Below are 17,167 nucleotides of genomic sequence, written 5' to 3' on the forward strand. Positions count from 1 at the left end.
TTTTTCAGGAGATTTCTGCAAGTGTGAAAACAGTAATAACAAAAGTGTTCCTACAATGTTTATTTTGAATCCCAGGCCGTTCTTGAGGAAAATAGATTCCAACCTTTAATAATACTTCAGCTCGTCTTCTTCATCTGAGGAGCACCTGATCACAAACAGTCTTACCAAACTCAGACTTTTAAAGGTTTCTCGGCTGCATTTGGCATTTTAAAAAGAGCGATACACCGAGTAACCCTGATGCAGCTTTTGTCTTCATTCAATTGCAGAGCAGAAAAAAAGCAGTGTGTGAAAGGCCTCCTTGCTGCTTTTTTGAAGACGTACACACCACAAAATGAACTTGAAAGGCAGAAAAATGTATCTTGATTTTTTTTATTTTTTCAGTCTTTTGTTTTACAGAAAACAAAACCCAAAAGTCCTTGAATACCAGCAAGCACAGAGGGCTACAACAGAATGTAAACATAAGTCTTTACCCACGTTTAAGTGAACGACATGCACGTCATAAGGAGGTTAAACACTCAACCGGTTCGATGAAGAGACAATTTCATTTAAATGAAAAGACCTCTGAAGTGTACATACCAATTCCTAATTTAGGAGAAACTGAAATTGGCTTTGGTAATTTCCACTCTAAAACAAATCCATTACAAATCAAGCAACACCTTCCTTTGGCAGAGCCAAGTTTAGATTTGACTTAATTTCCTAATCATACAATTTTGTCCCGCAGACTTCGTTTTTTTTAGGTGTTAGATTTCCACACTGTCAGCGCCGTGCTCTACGCTGCCACTCTGGTCAGTACTGTGTGTCTACAGCGAGCGCTGCGGCCCGTCTCCAGTAGGGCCACTACGCTCTGCTCCGTTTCAAATATGTTCTGGATCTATTCTCCACACAGTACGCTTAATCTGGACAGAACAGATCGAGCCGGAAGTCAGACAAGGAAACATCAGATTCAGTTACAGCCCCGTACACATCCGACAGAAGAAGAAAAAGTATGCTGTCTTAAACCCAAATGTGGTCAGACCTTCTGAGTCATGTGTTTGTAACTTTGGTGAGTTCTTACACATGTAACTATTTCTTCTACCAGAGGGTGACATGCTAATCATGAAAATCTTAAAGTTACCTTTAAGTTTTGAGAAAATGTTTAACTCCTCAGTTACCCGTGTTTAATAAAATCAATAGTCTCACCCAATGACAGCTGGGATCGACTTCAGCCCCTTCAACCCTGAAATGCATAACACACATGCATGTTCAAGGCCGGCAGGTAGAACATACCGGACTTTCAGTTCACAAGTAAAAAAAAGGCAACGTTTTAAAAAACAGTCATTCCCATTTAAATCATCCTGTCCACAAAGCAGTAAAACACAATGGCATGTGTTGTAGTCCACTCCTCCTACACTTGAAGCCACAACATGGGGGATGTTGGGTTTTTTTCCTGAGCCCTAACCACCAAATACCTCTTAACATCAGTTCCATGTTTGCAGCTGAATCACCTGAGTTGCTAAAGTTTGTGACAGCTCATCATCCCAACTTATTTGTAGAACATTTAAGGTCCATGAATAAGGCTAGACTTGGATGATTTGTTGATAGTGATAGAAACAAAGAGATCATATGATACCAGGAAAAAAAGAATAAATCCCCTTAATCAAGTTGTTCTGAAATAGCTTATATCGACAAGAAGAGTTCAGCTGATTGTATAGTCCTCTTAATGGCTTCTTTGTTCGCCGATCTGAAGTCATAGAGGAACCGTCCGTTTTCCCCAAAGCAGCAAAAATCTAGCCTGCTCGAAGGAATTGTTAAGTCTGAGTTCTGCTTCAGATGGATCCTGGTTCCTTTGGGTTTTGGTGGTTAGCACGATGCACTGTGGTTTTGCACGATCTGGCAACAGAACGTTTCAAGGTTTAGTCGTCATAACCCAAAGCCTTTGGCCTGCTCAAGTGTCTCACTGAGATACTTCATCCCAACCGGGTCAAGAACTTCAGTCTCCCTTTACCAGCAACCCTTCCCTTGGGGTTCAGACTCCTTGAAGCTCCATGATTGAACTTATCCGCTCGAAGCAAGAATCCAGTTTGACGCCATCAGCCCAATATCTTAAAGCTTCTGAGGCAGCCGACCTAAAAGAAAGCATGGTTGTGCAGAAGCATTGAAGCTAGAATTGCAAAACACTGGTCCCTGGTTATCCCTCATCTGGACTGAATTTACCTCGAAAGTGTAAAAGTAAGCTGAACTGTTGTAGTCCTTTTCCAGTGTTGAACTTTGAACCACGTAGACGACTATAACCCAACCTGGAGTCAAAGGTTTCTGATTTTTCACCTCGTCGCTCAAAGGACTTTTCTTTGACCTGTATTGATCTTCTCTGAAGAATTGGTGGATGGCTTGATCAACAAATCGGGGCGTCTGTCGAGGTGTTGAAAGAGTTCATGACACCTATGAGCACCAAATATTCAAAATATTCTTGTGGTCCTTCATTTGCCACTGCTTGAGTGTTTCTTTCTTTTAGTGGTTTTAAATCACAATCCTATTAAGAATCTCTTAACTTGTCCCACACTTCCAAAGGTCTGGTCCATCTCTTCACTTCTTTTTGTCCTTTTGTTTCTTACTGCGCTTTGACAGAGGATGCACTGCCCCTTGTTGGCGTGAGGCCACTGTGACGCTGCCATTGGACTCAAACTGAAGTAGGTACTCCATGGCGTCCAGCGGCATCCCCTCCTCGTCCCTCAACCTGGAAAAAACGTCATCGTACAAGACGCCCAGTTGGCGCTTCATTTCCTGCAGATTCCTCAGTGCTTCCTGTTTCTCGCGGAGCAGTCGTGAACGGTAGCGCCTCATACCTGTAACGTCGTCCTTCAGTTCCAGCAGTACGTCCATTTTCCTCTTCCTGCAGTTCTGGGCGGCGATCTTGTTCTTACCGCGGCGTCTTATGTCTCTGATGAGGGTGAGCTGCTCCTCGCTGAGTTTGTATTTGGCCACTAGGTCGTTAAACTCCTCCACTGGCAGATTAACAATCAGTTCAGTAGAGAAAGGGACTTTCAGGGATCGTGCACGCCGTTCATCCCGGCTCCACATTTTGCTGTCAGATACGTGTCTGGAGGAGGAGGAGCTGCGGTAAGGCTTGGCGTTGTGCCGAAGGATAGATTTGGAGCGTTTTGATGGCATCTTTCCCGGAGTTGGAGTTTGGGGCGACGACCAGGGCTGGTTGTACGTGTGGTCGTGGCCGATGCTCTCCACCCAAGGAAAGCCATGAAACATCTTGTGATCCCCGTGGTTAAAAGAGAAGGATTCCTTAACATCTGCAGGGTATCCCCCTCCAGCTGCACCCATCTCCTCCTCTTCCAGGTCCTCCTGCTTTATGGTCACCTCCACCTCCATTTCTGAGCCCAATGACCCTTCCTCAACCTCTCTGTCCTCGTACTCAGAGAAAGGACTTCCCATTGCTGACCCACAAGAAGAAGAAGAGGAGGAAGAAGAGGAATACGAAGAGGCCTCAGAAGCAGATGGAGAGGCTGGGCTGTGGCTGAAGTCCAGAGAGAGACCAGAGTCTGAATCTGCTTCTTCCTCGTCATCTAGGAGAAGGAAACGAGGAAAGGTCAAAGAAAATTCAACATGTGCTTCGCTTTAAGGGCTTTGTGATTTTTCACACGTAAATGTAATATAAATCAAGTATATCCTCTGAAAATAACTCTGAGTCATGACTGTCTACAATGGGTGTAACACCCGAGTCCCACTGTCTGTGATGTTTTCCGAGTCCTATCTTTAGTTTGTTTATATCGTCGGGACGGCCGGCTGACACCTCCCCTTGCGTATAAAAGTTGTTTAATTGAGGGACTAGAGAAAAGAAGAATAACATACTGTACTCACTGATTAACTGCGTTTCTAGATCACGGTCATTTCAGGTAAATTTACATGCAGCGTGAAGATACGAGCATAATAAAGATCGCTAGCATTAGCATGCTAACACAACAATGCACCACGAGTTGGTTTGGTTTCATGCTGGTGCTCGAGGGTGACATCTGCTGGATCCAAAAAAAAAAAAAAATCGCATATAAAGCCTTTAAAAAGAAAAGGTATGTGGTTGCAAATTTGGCAAGAAAAAGTAATCACATTAGATGGTACGTTAGCTTCTCTTTATTACCTTGTTGATGTGTTCTTGGTTGATCTTCTGTATTTGGCATGCTCAAGCCGGAGAGGTCATCATCTTCCCCAGTTTCCTCTTTGACTGTTTCACGTTCAAAGTAGCCCTCCTCTTCCAGCCTCGCAGCCATCTCAGGGCTGAACCCTTCCTCCAGAGCCAGATCCAACATTCTGATCTCATCCAAGATGGTAGCATCCTCTAAGAGGTCTGCAAGTGGGCTGAGGAGACCATCTTCGTCCTCAACATTGTCCTCTTCTTCAAACAGAAAGACAGAGGACGGAGGTGTCCTGAGGTCTTGGGTCATACTGTTCCCCTCTCGCTCAGGAGACATGGTGAAACTGGAAGGTGTTGAATCAGGGGAGTGATCAGTGTATGTGCCATACTGTGAACTCGATCTGCCTTCCACATCCAAAAGATCTTGTGTTAGCAGATTAACATTGAAGGTTCTCGGGTTTTGTTCTGCACTTAATCGCAGACCAAAGTCTTCAAACAGGTCAGTGTGATGTGGAGGATTCAGCAAGGGATTCACACTAGAAATTTCCCAAGTTCCTCTGGTGTTCATGGCTGAACTTTGGTCGTCCAACTCCGCACTGGGGGTGAGTGACTCGTGCTCTGCGGGGCTTACATGCCCCATAAAACCTGGAGACAGAAAAGAGGAGATTTTCATGAAATGTTATTCCTGGATCATTCAGGACATAAAAAAAATACAGGATTCTACTCAACAAGTTTACAACTCATTCAGGAGGTGAAAAATTAAGCCAATGTGAAAGAACAAAGAGGTCCAGAGGTTGCCGGTTAGCTTTCGTCTCTGCATCGACTTCAGCTTTCTATTAATCTCTATAAAACACACATCAGCCTACGAGTGCAGGAAACCAACCTAGGTCAATCACCAAACTCCAAATCGTGTCTGAAGTTGGCAGTTTGAACGTCAACAATGACCAGTGGACAGAAGAGGACTTTCCGGCCCATGTGTCCCAGTTCTGTTATCCAGATATCTGTGAGCTACAACTACAAAATATCAGCCAGTGCCCACAAAGGGGGTATAGTCTTCAAACAGTCGATGAGTTCTGAGATTGCTTGGCAATGAAGCCACCTTCATGAATATGGTTTGGTTATTCTCTGACTCAATCTGCTGGAAGGCAAATAAACGTGGTCGAAAGCTTCAGAAGCAGCTTGGCTTGTTCAGTCCCCAAGATTTAAGAATCAAGTTCACTTTGAAGAATACATGAACTGTATCCCTTCAGCCACAGAACATGAAAGCTTCTGAACTGAATTACCGTGTTGCAGCGGAGTCCCGGTTCCAGCATCATGATGGATGTTACAGTTCCTCTGTGTAGCTTCGGACCCGACAACCTGAAGGGTCCCTGCTGGTCCCTGGCTCTGGTTGAGATCAAATGAAGTTGTCATGTCAACATCTGCGTCCTGAAGGGGAAGAATGGAAACACATTTATTTCACTTGTTCATTTCATTTAACACAATCCTGCCAAAATAATTAATCCCCCTCGTCACCTCGGGCTCCATGATAGCCAGCAGGTCCTGCCAGTGCAGCTCCAGGTCCACTGAAGGGTTTCCAGTGGGGATGATCGGGGGCTCTCTGAGCTGGTTCTCCAGGTCGCCCCTTCTACGGCCAACATCTTGTAACTACGTGTAAGAAAGTAAAACAAATACTGAGCACCCCTGAAGGTGGAGACAGATTTAACAGAACGGACTCAAGATAAAGTACAGGACGTACTTGTTGTTCTTCTGAGAAGGGGAACGTTTCCTCTAACAGCCTCAAACACTCCTGGAGGGAGACAGATGTCTGAAAACAGAGAGAGAAGATGCATCATCAGGCTGATTCAAACCCCATTCAATCCACTCTGCAATAAAGGGGAAGAATCCTGTTTTGGACTTTGTTTTAAGAAGAAGATAACCATTAATAATCCCACGAGGGGAAATGTCTTTAACACTCTTGTTATTGAGACCTGCTACACACAGAGGCTGGCAGGATCAGTCAGGATCCTTTGGACGTGCACTGATGGAGAGATGTCAGAGTTGAGGGGGGCTGTTCAACAATCAAGATGAGCCGGTGCAGGGCTCCAATAATCATGACTTTAATTTCACCAGAGCGAGAGGGGGGGGCTGCACATGAAAGAGGAGGTTTGGTGCCTTGCACAATGGCAGTTCTTTGGAAGGGTTAGGGTCCGCACCGGGACTTGAACTGGCGCCCCACGTTTGTTCTGATGTTAACATTTTAATGTTTTTTTATTTATTTCTTACTTCACTGGATAAAACTGTTTTTCTTAGTCTACAGTGCGTCTGTTCATTATTTATTAGTGTTGTTTATGTATTTGTACGTCTCCAGCTGCAAACAAATTTCCCTGTGGGGACAATAAAGATACCTTTGACCTTTGTTTTTTTTATAATGTTTCTATTTATATTCAAATATTTCTACACATTTCTCCCCCATGAATAAAATATACATCAGATTCTGATTTTAGATGGCAGAGTCATATCTGATAAAACACAAAGGAAAAGTTCACTGTGTCAGAATCAAACTTTAGAAATAGGCCCTTTTTACCCCAACTAAAATCTGTACTGGTCTCAAATATCTGATAAATATTATCCCTACATTTCTCCTTTAGCTGATGGGACAAAGTTATGAAAGAACAAGAAACCAACACCTGACCTACAAATAACTTGCATGAAAGACTTCTGTTTGTATAGAAACTGCTCGGAGAAACATCTTTTTTTTTTTGCTGAGAAGAAGTCTGTTTGAGCCACATGCCTTCAGAGAAAACAAACCTCTGTTTCCTCTTTCTATCTCCACTTGATCCTACCATAAATCAGACTCTTCTCATCTCTGACCTGCCGTGTGTAGAAGTGGTGCATTCTGGGTAACAGCTGTTTAAGTGTGTCACCACCACTCTCTGTTCTGCTGAGCCGGCAGCTGTCCGGCGTTTAAAGTCGAAGCATCAGGCTCCGATTCCAAGCGTGAAAGAAGCTCCGATCGACGCATACAACACGCTCAAGTTTACACACAGTCAGGGAGGGGCATGTCCAGACTCTTTGGACTGTTGTGGCCCAGCTGGGGGATGGGACGTGTGCAAGGGCAGACTGAAGTTTGTGAAGAATATTTGTTTACCTCTCCTGTCTGCACCAATCACATCAACTTGAGTAACACAAGATAACGGCAACATATTCATCTTCATTCTTCAAGGACTCAAAACGATATGTACGTCCAAAGTCACAATTTAAAGAATTTGAAAAATTGCAAACAAACATCTGCATTGTGGGTCAGGCAAGGCAAATAACCAATAACAGTCAAGGATTTTGTGTTGGCACCTGGGGTGGCCAGTAAGATTTCAAGCGGGGCCCCATGTCACGCCCCTGCACACAGTCCTACTGGTTCTACTGATGCAGGATCCTTTAAGAACTGATCCTGTCGTGATTGGACCAAATCTGCAGACGGTCACCGTTTCTGTTGATCCCAGGACTGAAGGTGAACACTTATCTGATCAGTAAACCATTAGACATTTAGAATTCTTGCTACAAATGCTAACTTTTACCTGCTTCATTCAAAGATCCTAAATGTTGAAGGATTCTTTTAAAACTGGATCGAAGGTAGGAGTAATGTTTCAGGTTTGTTATATTTTAATCTGGACCAAAGCTCAACGGATTAACATCACGCTCACTCACATATCAGAAAAGAGTTTAAGTTTCTTCACAGGAGAAAACCCGAGCTGCTGTTTTTTCTAGCATCACTGTGAAATGAGAATAAATCAAATTACCTGGTCGTCTTCATTCTGGGTTAGCTCTCTGTTAGCACGGCTGCAGGATCTTTGTGGTCCTTCTCCTCCTCCCTCTGACCTCCTGTGGTGCCTCACCAGGTCCTCCCCCTCCTCCTCATCCTCCTCCTCCTTTCCTCTGTCATCCAGCTCACCACCATGATAGAGTACATGACGTGTTTCTTCCTGTAAGAAAGTGAAGAATAATTAGAATTAGAACAGCCATCACACTGCTCGGTCTTTGAACACGTCCTGATGCGTTTACATATTTGATGACTTTCATTTTAGAAGTTCTGGTTCTCCTCAATCTAAACCCTGCAGCGGATAGTAATCAACACAATATAGGGCATCTCTCATCATCAGCTGATGAGAGATTAAATGTTGGGAGGAGAGAAAGTGGAGGACGTCATGTAGCAAAGGGCCGAGGACGGATTCAAACCCACGACCACTGCAATGAGGACTTTAGCCTCTTTCCCTCACTGAAGGAAATCTTTTCGGGCAAATTTACCGTTCCAAGTTTCTCAAAAAGTTCTTGTTTTTTTTTTGTATCTGGCAGGCTCAGAATTCTATTTCAAAGGCGCAATATGTAACTCTGACACCTAGTGTTTAAAATGGTACTGCAGTCCAAATTTTAAACATTGTTGAGAGCTGTTTTAGTAATGAGGTAAAGTGTCACAATGCCACATTCTGGAGTATAATACTTGTGTACTGTGTGACTCTACCAGCCTGTATGTACAAAACATAAAGGCGCCTGATTCACCCAGAGACAGACAGCCAAGCTCAGAATAACTTTAACCTTCCCCTGACCAGACTGGGGGCTTACAGACGAACCCTCAGCAGCTGGTCAAACAGCACACATATGTGGGGGTCTTAACATGTGGGACAAGCGTGTTCAGACAGAACTCACTTACATGAACAAATCTCCAAAAGGTTCCAACAGCACAAACACGGCCCAGAGGTTTAAGGTCAGGGACTGAATGAGCTGAGGGGACAACTAGCAGCCCCGACCAGTCACTCAAAGAGGCCACGCCCCCTAACTCTACATCCCTTTAAGTCTTAATATAATGTAAACAGTTGAGTTGTATAAACATTCAGCCCGAACAGTTGAAGAGAGAAATGAGCTCTAGAGACCCAAACTGTTTTTGTACCAGACTGTAAACATGTTTATTTTAACATGGAGCTCTACGGAGACTGACTCACTGCAGGAGACAGACTCTAGTGGACACTGGAGGAACTGCAGCTGTAAAGTTGGACATTTTAACATGGAGCTCTATGGGGACTGACTCACTGCAGGAGACAGACTCTAGTGGACACTGGAGGAACTGCAGCTGTAAAGTTGGACATTTTAACATGGAGCTCTATGGGGACTGACTCACTACAGGAGACAGACTCTAGTGAACACTGGAGGAACTACAGTCTTTGGCACTTGAACGCTGCCTTCATTTTTAAGCTCAGGGGGATGCCCCGTGTTTCAAAATGAATGCTGCTTGTTTTTTTTCAAGCCCCTTTCTGGTAATGTAGAGCTATTTGATTATTAAAAACACTTCAAGAGTTTAAGTAGGTTTACATTATACAGTAAGAGTCTAACCACAGACATGTAGAAAGAGAGATAGAATCCAACCACATAATAAATAAGTACCACAGGATTTATTTTGTTGTTCCTATGATGCCTCTGAATAAGAGAGCACAAGTCAGCACCTCTGAGAGAGATATATATATATATATATATATATGAGAACATTATATATATATATATATATATATATATATATGTGTGAGTATTTATACGCGTGTGTGTGTGTGAGAGACTGCAGTCAACAAGTGGGATTGCAAAACTGAGGGACGTAAATGTGTGTCAAGGCGCAACATGCCGCTGATCGAGTTACAAAACAAGCCAGTCGGTCACAAGGCCAGGACGCTAATAAAGTGTTTAGTGCCAGTGTGTGTATGACTGTTTTTGTGTACATTTGATACATGAAGAGAATTATAAAAAAAACACTGATGTATTGACTTCCAATTTGACTAAGAGGGGAAAGAAGTCTGACTCGTTAGATCTTTAAGCGCTGTCCGTTGTGTGTGCATCTGTGTTTCTTTAATATTTAGATATGCTTTATCTGTTAGCATTTACTAGTTAATCACGATTAATTACTGTCTGAAATTGATGCATCACATTTGTTAATCGCTGAAAGAGTTCAAAAATATTTAACAAATCCCTTAAATTAACTCAATCTGAGTCAGTTAACAGGTTAATTCTCTGAGGTTAAAAAGGTTTTCTCCCTGAGTTTACAAGTTTAGTCAAACATCTTCTTATCAAACTGAAAACAAAAGCGGTCATGGTTTCCCTTAAAGCCAAACCAAGCAGCGTCTGAACAACACTTCTAAAATGAAACTGCTTCATACAGTGTTTTTTATCAATGTGAATGTTTGTTTTAAAGCAGGAAAGACCTCTGCGGATAATTCGGCTCCAATAAAACCTCAACAGATTCATTTTGAGACGTAGTTTGTAAATATAACAGCCGGCCTTCTTATGCCTCCACTTTACTCCATGTCCGACAAAGCAGCTGATAAAGAGCAAACAACCAACTGAATGTTGACTTTGGTCTTTTCAAAAGAAAATGAAAACAACTTAATTTTAAGGATGTGGTACTGCGTCTTCCTCTAGGGGAAGGGATTATGGGTCATGAAGCCAGCTCTGTTTGTCAACTAAAACATTACTTCTTCATCAGGTGTCATTGATCTGCAATTAATGACAACCTGCAACGAGAGAGAAACTCATACACTTACACACTGAAACAGGACTGGGAATGACTCTGCTACACACTGTGCACATGCGAGTGAGAGAACATGTACAGACTGGAGGTGTAAGCCAATAGTTGTGCTATTTACAAATGGTACAGTCTGTTTGCTGGCACAGGTCCCTGGGGTCGGTCTGAGTGTATGTGAGGTGTCTTCAGGAGTTTTGTTTAGTTGTCGTGCAGATCTATAAACACACAAACATCTGAAAGAGTTCCTCATCTTAATCGTCTTTTAAAAAAGAGCAAAATAAAGATGGTTTGAATCCCGTTTGTCACTTTAATCTCAGTTTGAACACGTGAACAAGAACTCTGTCTGCATACAAAAGTTAGTGACGGAGTTCCACAAGGCTCATTAGTCGGACCAATACTTTTTACCTTATTTAGGCGGTCTGATTGTAACATAACCATAAAACAGTTGTTGTTATGCAGATGATACTCAGTTAAATGCATCAGTGAAGCTGGATGAAACCAATCTGTTCGCTAAGATTTTCTTTGCTATTTAAACTGAAGTTATTGTGCTTGGACAAAAACACCTCAAACACATTTTCTTATGATGTAATTGTCCTAGATGGCAGCAGCTGGGCATCCAGCACCATCGTTAGGAATCAAGATATGTCCTTTAACTTCCTTATAAAATAAATTTTTCAAAGACAGCCTTTTGTCACCTTTCGGATACGTCCCGTCTCAAAATTATGCAGAAGAGTATTCTATGCATTTGTTACCTCTTGGTTTATTACTATCAAGCCTACTCGTGGTACAGTCTCTAAATGTACTATGGGAGGTAGAGCCTTCAGTTATCAGGCCCAGGAGGCAGACACTTTAGAAGGGAAGCTAAAAATCATTCCTCTTAGACAAAGTTTACAGTTAGAACTGGCCCAAGCTTGGACAACCTCATTATGCTGCTATAGGCTTAGACTGCCAGGAGAACCTGGGACATTGAGCTCCCCATTAATGCAAGTTGTTCAATTACTTTCCAACTGTCAGAATTCCTGCCGAACTGCTTCAGTCTGTACAAAACATTTCTGATAAACTCTGAACTGTAAGCCTCGGGGCCAACAATTGCCCTCACAACTATTTCAGACGTCCTCGTGTACATGATGTACTCTTTAGATTATTTTCAGTTTCAACATGTCTGTATCTGCTGTGAGGGATCCGACGACGTCTGTCAGTCAACCAGGTAACACTTGTGCTTCAGTGTGTTATAGGTTAGAGCTAGGTCAGAGCTTGACCAGGCATGTCGGGAGTGTTTCCATTAATAAACACGGCTCAGGACCTAAGAGCATGCAGACAACATGTACTCATTTGACCCATTATTATTGGTCCTCTGGCAGAGAGACAAGAGCACATGTTTTCACACAGTTTAATATTTATTATATGTATATGCTGCCAACTGTTTGGCTGTGGAGAAACTTAAGAGATTACTTTTCAGGATTCATCAAGCATTAACAAGGTTTCTAATTTGTAACGATTGTCTGAGTGTGTTTATTTAAAAATGGAATTCTACTATTTTTATCTTTTTAAAATACTTTTTTTAATCCCCGAGGGAAATTCTGTTTACACTCTGTTATTTTAGAGACATGCTCCTCACACATTTATACCCAAATCACACACATGCACAAACAGGACCTGCAGACATGAGTTAGTGGAGAGATGTCAGAGTGGGGCTGCTACACAGGGAGCACACCAGGGAGGTTGGGGGTTTGGTGCCTTGCTCAAGGGCACATTGGTAGTACTCTTTACTCTTGTTACTCAGTTTTTCTATGTTGTAAGAATTGCTCCAGTAGCTTTCTTCAGATAGCAGCAGGTATACAGGCTGTAATGTCAGCAACATAATCCTCTATGGATCAGTGTGTCCACTAAAGTTGTTGTTAGTGTCCCTAACAGGCTCAGGTTGTTTTTCTAAACTACATTACAGAGAGGATTCCTACATCTTTTTTTTAAAGATTTATTTTTGGGCTTTTGTGCCTTTAATACAGAGAGATAGGACAGTGGACAGAGTCGGAAACCAGGGAGAGAGAGTGGGGAAAGAAATGCGGAAAGAGGCCACGGGCGGAATGCGAACCCGGGCCTCCTGCTCGAGACGACGGCCTCAATACATGGGGTGCGCGCCCTAACCATTGCGCCAGCAGCGTGCCCTAAGAGAGAGAGCTTTTAAAAACAAACTCCTTTGTTTAAGGTCCGCCTATCTGAAAACAGGAAATCTGACCATCAGAAAAGAGAAACAGCCTCCAATAAGAATTCCCCTCCTAAAGGTGTATTCTCCCAGCAGAGTGTATTTTTAGTCCATTTCAGCTCCTCCAGCTCTATTGCTTCATTTTCTAGGCGAGGTTATATGTGGTGAGGTTTGGTTTCCCTGGTGACTCATCTGACTCTGACTCATTATATCACATGACATAACACACCGTTTTGGTAACAGTCGAAAACATTCAAAGCACCACTGTCCACATCACCAGTTTATATAATTCATCTCAAAATAGATTTCAATAGCTTCTGTTTTTCAACATATTGTGGAAGTTAATCCTCTTCTGACTGTGGACACTTACATGATTTCTGTGTTTAAGAAGCAGCTATTTTCCATTTTAATATCAGTTCTGGCTTGAAATCAGACTTTTCTTGAAAATTTGTGAAAAAAAAAACACCAATTTAGAAATGCAATTAGTCTTATTTATACAAAACACAAACAGAGTATGAAAGAAACAGCCGTACCTCCTCCTCCTCTTCCTCCTCCTCCTCCTCTTCCTCCTCCTGCAGGGTAACAACTCCAGGTCTTAGATCCACAGGTGGAGCAGGTCGGTGTCTCGGCTGCTCGGGGAGACCCACAGGTAGAGGATCTGAGTCTCGCTGGACTAGCCAAGTCTCCAGCTCAGCTTGAGGAACCTGTGAAGACGACATGCAACTTTTAAAAAATGTATTACATTTCCAGGAACTTACTAAATACTCGTAACATTTCAGGAGGACTAACATATGAAAGTGTCCTAATCATAGGGAAGACTTTAACCAATAAAACTGTGGCAAAGCAAAGGTCCTAAAATCTCTGAAGAACCACCAACACTGAAACAGTCGATCCAAAAACATCTTTACTCCAGTAGTATCGTTGTTTGTGATCTTAAGAAATCTTAATTTTTTTCTTGTAGAGAGTCAGACACCATCGCGTGTCTCACCAGTGAGTACAAGGACAAAACCAGCAGCTAATTAGCTTAGCTTAGCATAGAGAACTGGATCCATGACAACTGCCCCCAGAAAACAAATTAACTCAACACATGAATTGATAAAACGTGCTTAATTGAAGAGAGGGATTCATTAAACCCTAAATGTACCTCCCACATGTTAAATCATATTTTTTTTTTATTATCTCCTGTTTATGTATTTATTAACTTGACGGTGATAGTATCCCGCAGATGGAGACAGAGATGTTTTTTTACCTGCAGTCTGTCCAGAGAGCGGACGAAGCCCAGCAGCCTCCGAGCTGTGAAGAACTCGTCCAGGTCCACGCTCTTTGGGTGGAGGTCCTGGCCGTCCTCGAGGCGGTTCCTCAGGTTGTGGAACTGCGTCTGTGTCAGCGCCGAGGTCGGGCCCAGGATCATCTCGTGCAGGGCGGGAGGCAGGTAGGGCTCCAGTCCCACGTCCACCATCACCCCACACAGGCTGAGCAGGATGGTCATCTGGATCAGGCCCTCCGTGAAGTATTTCTTCAGGTACAGCATTGTCTTCTGTAACCACCACAGAGAGAGTCTCTTCTGACCTCTCAGTGGAGTGAGAGGGGCTCAAAAAAAAAACCTTGCCTCCTCTTTCTGGGACCAACAACCAAAGACTCCTTCAAAGACTCCTTCAGAAGATATTTTCACTCTGAGTCGCTGTGTGTAGTAACAACTGCTCAGTGATCAGCTCGTCTTACTTCAGGGCTGAATTCGATTGTAGTCCACAAACAAAAATTGTCTCTGAGTCTGCGTTTTCTGTCAGGCTCAGCCCAGAACAGGATGCTCTTTGTGGACTCCTTCCTGTAAAGAAAGTAGCAGCTTCTTCAGAGTGGTAACATCATATGTAAAGTATTCAGTTATTGCAAACATGAGTTTATATAAAAAACACTTGAAACATGTAACAGCCTGTCTAATAGTTATAAGCTACAGGTCCCTGCTGGTTAGCTTAGCACAAAGACTTGAGGAGGAGGGAAACAGCTAGCCTTGCTACCTGCATGTCTGCTATATCCACAGCTACTACTATTCAATGCTATCACATTTTTAATGTGACCATTGATTCTGCAACAGCTCGAGTTTGCAGTGATAAAGAAGTGAGAACAATGACGGCTGCACAGTTATCGTCACATATCTCCCTCTGTCAGAGGTCAGACCAGCAGAGAGAGGAGGGAGTTGACAGGTTTGACAGTTTGTATTCAGAGATAAGAAGCACAGAGACACTCAGAGCCGGCGGGTAACAACACTTTGAGGATCTTTGCCCTGCTTCTGGAACAGTCTAGAAAGGGCTGGGTAATCACCTGCCTCTCTGCAGCCGCATGATGTAATGACAGAGTTTGACTGGAAAACCCCCTCCGAGTCTCCGCCCTCTGAAACACTCTGCATGGGGTTTGTTTTCTTGCTTTGGTAACCTGCTGACAGGAGCTGCAGAGGGAACGGATGACTGTACAGGAACCTCAAACAACTCAATACCACCTTAAAGACAAATACCCCCTTAAAGACATAGGGACAATGAACTCGGTGCACTGAGCTACAGAGGAACACTTGTCCTAGTCAAGATTAATCTTGTACTGTGATAGGGGTTAAATCAGGGTCTCTTCATGTTTACGGGCCGGTGTCACTTTGTGTTGCTGCAGGACGCATGAGACCTCAGAGAACATGAAGCAGACATTTTATTGATATTCTATTAAATTCTCTTCCTGGATATAAAAGCTTTGTGTGCTCTGGTCGAACATGTGACCGTGTAGGTGTGTCTAATCGCCTTTAATGGTTTTAACAAGCAGATCATTTATTAAAGTTATTGTAACAAAAGAAAGCTCCCTTTAAAACAACAACATGTTCCTGTTCCACAACACGTTGAACAATAACCTCCAACAAGGAGAATGGCGTCTCTGTCATGTCCACAGAGCGCCCCGGTCGCCTCTTTTCAGCACTATGTAACTTTGGTAGCGGGTCGAGGTGTTACTTGGGCGTGCATAAAAATTCAAACATGTTCAACTTCTCAGCTCAAAAGGCCGAGTCACAGTGCTCGTCAGCGTCCCTTTTGGCTGAAGCAGCCAATCAAAATCGAGGAGAAGGCGTTACATCAGATTTAGTGGAACAGAGGAGGAAATGTTGCACATGATCTTTTCTGTATCGTCCTAAACATGTTGAGATAAGAGGAAATCAAAGGTTCAAATCCTGACAGGTTTTCATTGAACTGATGTTTGTCACTTTTCTTTGTTTGTGCTTGAGCTTGAAAAACCTCATGGCTGTTTTATTTATAGTCTCCTTTACTGTCCTTTACATTTTCTGTGTTTCATAAGCCAGTTTTATTCTTTGAATGTTTTGCATGATAATCACAGTGAAGTTCTTATATGGAATGATAAATATTTCTGCATTTTTTTAAATCTGAATTTGTCACTAATTTAAGAAGTTACATAAAGTTTAAAGAACAATGTGTCCCTCTGAAGTGAAAGAACAAACATCATGAGAAAGTTTATTATATCATTCTCATCTTCTTTAAAGGCTGAATGTGTTTAGTTTTGTTATTATCAAAGTGTGTGTGTGTGTGTGTGTGTGTGTGTGTGTGTGTGTGTGTGTGTGTGTGTGTGTGTGTGTGTGTGTGTGTGTGTGTGTGTGTGTGTGTGTGTGTGTGTGTGTGTGTGTGTGTGTGTGTGTGTAGCTGAGGCTCCGGAACAACAGGTTGCACAATGTTTTCATCAGCAGTACACACTGAACTCTAATCTGTCACACAATCATTTTTAATCGAGCAGACACACAAATATCACAAAACGTCTTCACTGAGCGCACACACACACACACACACACACAAGTGAAAGTAAAACGTGTAAATCTGTAAATCACGGAACCGGTGCGGAGGCTGTGTTAGAAACATTCCGGTAATATTAAAGTGATCACGGTGAATGTTAAAGAGTCTTACCGGAGTCTGTTGTTAAATGTTCTCGGTGTTTCTGTCGCTCTCTCTTTCGCTCTGACTCTACCGGCTTCTGTTTCTGTTCTGCTCACACCGGGAGGGAGGAGCCTATTTAAAGACATACGCCGTGATGACGTAGGTAAACCCCGCCCTGGAAAGAAAAACTGTTTATGAGTTGGATGTGTGGGAGAGGAAGAGAATCTGTGTGAGGCAATATTAACTCACGTGAACTGAAAGAGATCAAAAATATTTTTCTCTGAATTAAATCAGTTCAGTCCAGCCGGGAGGTGATCGACCTGGAAACAGTTTTAAATTCATTTGGAGAGAAACAAACAACCATATAGAAATTGTAAATGGTCTCATTTGCATTTGTA

At 42.8% G+C, this 17,167-nt stretch overlaps 1 protein-coding gene across 2 annotated transcripts; it reads right to left on the minus strand.

Annotated features, from left to right (window-relative positions):
- Positions 1-353: 353 nt before the first annotated feature.
- nfe2l1a (nfe2 like bZIP transcription factor 1a) lies at positions 354-16,955 on the minus strand. Of its 2 annotated transcripts, XM_065965201.1 has the most exons (10): positions 16,800-16,851; positions 15,178-15,301; positions 14,108-14,683; positions 13,392-13,562; positions 7,894-8,076; positions 5,856-5,924; positions 5,633-5,764; positions 5,401-5,545; positions 4,124-4,762; positions 354-3,554 (listed from the first exon to the last, which is right to left on the minus strand). In XM_065965201.1, the coding sequence occupies exons 3-10, from the start codon at positions 14,387-14,389 to the stop codon at positions 2,563-2,565; spliced, it is 2,613 nt and encodes an 870-aa protein (XP_065821273.1). In that variant the 5' UTR covers positions 14,390-14,683; positions 15,178-15,301; positions 16,800-16,851; the 3' UTR covers positions 354-2,562. The 2 variants fall into 2 exon arrangements, with proteins under 2 accessions (XP_065821273.1, XP_020507243.2); XM_020651587.3 differs by lacking the exon at positions 15,178-15,301 and having other exon boundaries at positions 16,800-16,955.
- Positions 16,956-17,167: the final 212 nt, after the last annotated feature.

This window comes from Labrus bergylta, chromosome 16 (genome assembly GCF_963930695.1).
Source record: "Labrus bergylta chromosome 16, fLabBer1.1, whole genome shotgun sequence".
Classification (NCBI taxonomy): domain Eukaryota; kingdom Metazoa; phylum Chordata; class Actinopteri; order Labriformes; family Labridae; genus Labrus; species Labrus bergylta.